At 35.8% G+C, this 2,500-nt stretch overlaps 1 protein-coding gene across 1 annotated transcript in view; it reads right to left on the bottom strand.

Annotated features, from left to right (window-relative positions):
- Positions 1-1,457: 1,457 nt before the first annotated feature.
- The window catches only part of LOC116362338 (protein SOGA3-like), a 1,962-nt gene continuing 919 nt past the window's right edge, over positions 1,458-2,500 (bottom strand). The window contains exon 2 of the mRNA XM_031816592.1: positions 1,458-2,424. Within this exon, the coding sequence (XP_031672452.1) occupies positions 1,460-2,332 (873 nt within the window). The 5' untranslated portion in view covers positions 2,333-2,424 and the 3' untranslated portion in view covers positions 1,458-1,459. The remainder of the gene's footprint in view (positions 2,425-2,500) is intronic.

The raw sequence follows: 2,500 nt of genomic DNA on the forward strand, positions 1-2,500 counted from the left end.
GGAGAGGGACACAGCAATTAGAGGAATCAATTAAACTTTATAGAGGCAACAGCAAAGGCGTTATGCCCTATAGGGGCACAGGGGCACAGGGGCACAGGGGCACAGGGGCACGTGCCCCTCAGATTTTTGCTGTTTAAATTTGATTTTTTAAAATGTTAATAAACATTTGTACACATTTTTGGTTCATTTTTTCTCTGTAATACAACTAGCAAGTTTTATGAAGCAATTTTACTTATTATTATTTATTTATCTATTTTATTTATTATTATTATTATTATTTATTATTTATTAATCTATTTTATTTAGTTATTATTATTATTATTTATTAATCTATTTTATTTAGTTATTATTATTATTATTTATTTATCTATTTTATTTATAATTATTATAATTATTTATTAATATATTTTATTTATTTATTATTATTATTTATATATTTTATTTATTATTATTATTATTTATTAATATATTTTATTTAATAATATATATTTTATTTAGCTATTTTATTTATTATTATTATTATTATTACTATTATTATTTATTAATATATTTTATTTATTTATTATTATTATTTATATATTGTATATATTATTATTATTTATTTATTTATCTATTTTATTTATTATTATTATTTATTTATCTATTTATCTATTTTATATATTATTATTATTTATTTATCTATTTATTTATTTATCTATTTTATATATTATTATTATTTATTTATTTATTTATCTATTTTATTTATTTATTATTATTATTTATTTATCTATTTATCTATTTTATATATTATTATTATTTATTTATCTATTTTATTTATTTATCTATTTTATATATTATTATTATTTATTTATTTATTTATCTATTTTATTTATTTATTATTATTATTTATTTATCTATTTTATTTATTTATCTATTTTATATATTATTATTATTTATTTATTTATTTATCTATTTTATTTAGCTAGCCCAGATCTCCCAACCTCATAACTACCAAGGAGACATTTTTAGGCTATAAAGTTAGAGTAGCTAGCTTGTCTAACTATGTTAGCTGGCATGCCTGCTGGTAAAGTTTGGTAGACTTTAGAAAAACAAGCAATAACTAAATGTACTGAATAAGACTCATATTCCTTTCAATCTTCGACCATGATTTGAGCAGAGATGCAGAAAAGCATATTTAGTTTCTTTGAAAAAAGAACCACCAGTCAGGAGGATACAGACGTCTCAAGAGGTACGCTCAGATATGCAGGAAAAATACACATTTTGGCCATAGAATTAAGCATAGTGATTATGGCTCTAGATTGCCGGAAAAAGCTGTTTCAGGTGTTTGAAAAATGCAAAATTCTCCAATTTATGGACAGGGGCGAAGCCCCTCTCCGGAACCCCCCCCCCCCCAAGCCATCCTCATGTACTTTCTGCCTGGTGCATGACGCCCCTGGGCAACAGTATAAAGCATAGGCTGCTAAAACATGCTGTTATTTAAACCCATACAGATGTGACAGTGGCAGACATATATACATACCTTTAGTTCATCGTTTTCATCCTCCAGTTTCTCTATCTCCTCCTGAAATAGCTGGTCGGGCTCAGGTACCGGTTCGGGCTCGTTAACGATGGCCTCAGGGGAGAGATCCTCTGGTTCCGCCGTTTCCGTGACCGGCTCCGGGGGAGACGGTGTCTTCGCCTTCATCTTTCCTCCTCCTTTCTTTAAGCTTTTATTCAGGTGAAACTGGATCAGCTCCGACTGCAAACATCCCTCTCTCCAGAAGCCAGGGCCGCAGCCCACACTGCTCTTGCCGGAGCTCTTTTTGTTTCCGGTCGCTGTGCTGCTAGCCTCGCCTTCTCCTCCCCCTCCTCTCGGGTTATTGTTCTTCAATTTAGGAGATTTGGATGAACAAGGCTGATCAGAAACAACCCGTGTTGTATCCCCCTTCAAACACGATATATCAGTACAACGCGAGTCTTCAGACGGACTACTACGCTCCTCTGCCGCTCCTCTGCAGCTCCCAGCAGCCACCGCCGCCCTGGTCAACGTATGGATTTCAGCACCATCGGACTGGACAGGGGCCGCGCCTGCCGCGCTTGCCGCGCCTTTGGAAGAAGAAGACAGTCTGTCTTTGCTGGTTGCCGTGGAGACCGGGGAGCTGCCGCGGTTGCCTCTCCCTCCTCCGCACTGCTTTGACGTGATGATCTTTGACAGAGTGCTGCTTTTCGGTGTCTCTTTAGATCCAATGTCTTTGCCGCCAGCCGGGGAGGAAGCGCGCTGTTGCTGCTGCTTTCTGTTGCTATTGTCTAGCTGGCTGCGGGAGTCGGCAGCGCCGCCCGAGGCAGGGTTCATGGTGTCATACAGAGAGGATGGACGTTCAGTTCAATAGCCTAGTCTACATCCACATCACCCAGACAGTCCCTCCCTGCGCTGTGTTCTTCTGGCTGAAAAAGAATCCAGTGAACACATCGTTATTTTAAGGACAAACGCAAAGAAAAAGAAGCCGAGAAGCCGGTGGGG

The sequence above is a fragment of the Oncorhynchus kisutch genome, unplaced genomic scaffold, assembly GCF_002021735.2.
Source record: "Oncorhynchus kisutch isolate 150728-3 unplaced genomic scaffold, Okis_V2 scaffold829, whole genome shotgun sequence".
Lineage (NCBI taxonomy): Eukaryota > Metazoa > Chordata > Actinopteri > Salmoniformes > Salmonidae > Oncorhynchus > Oncorhynchus kisutch.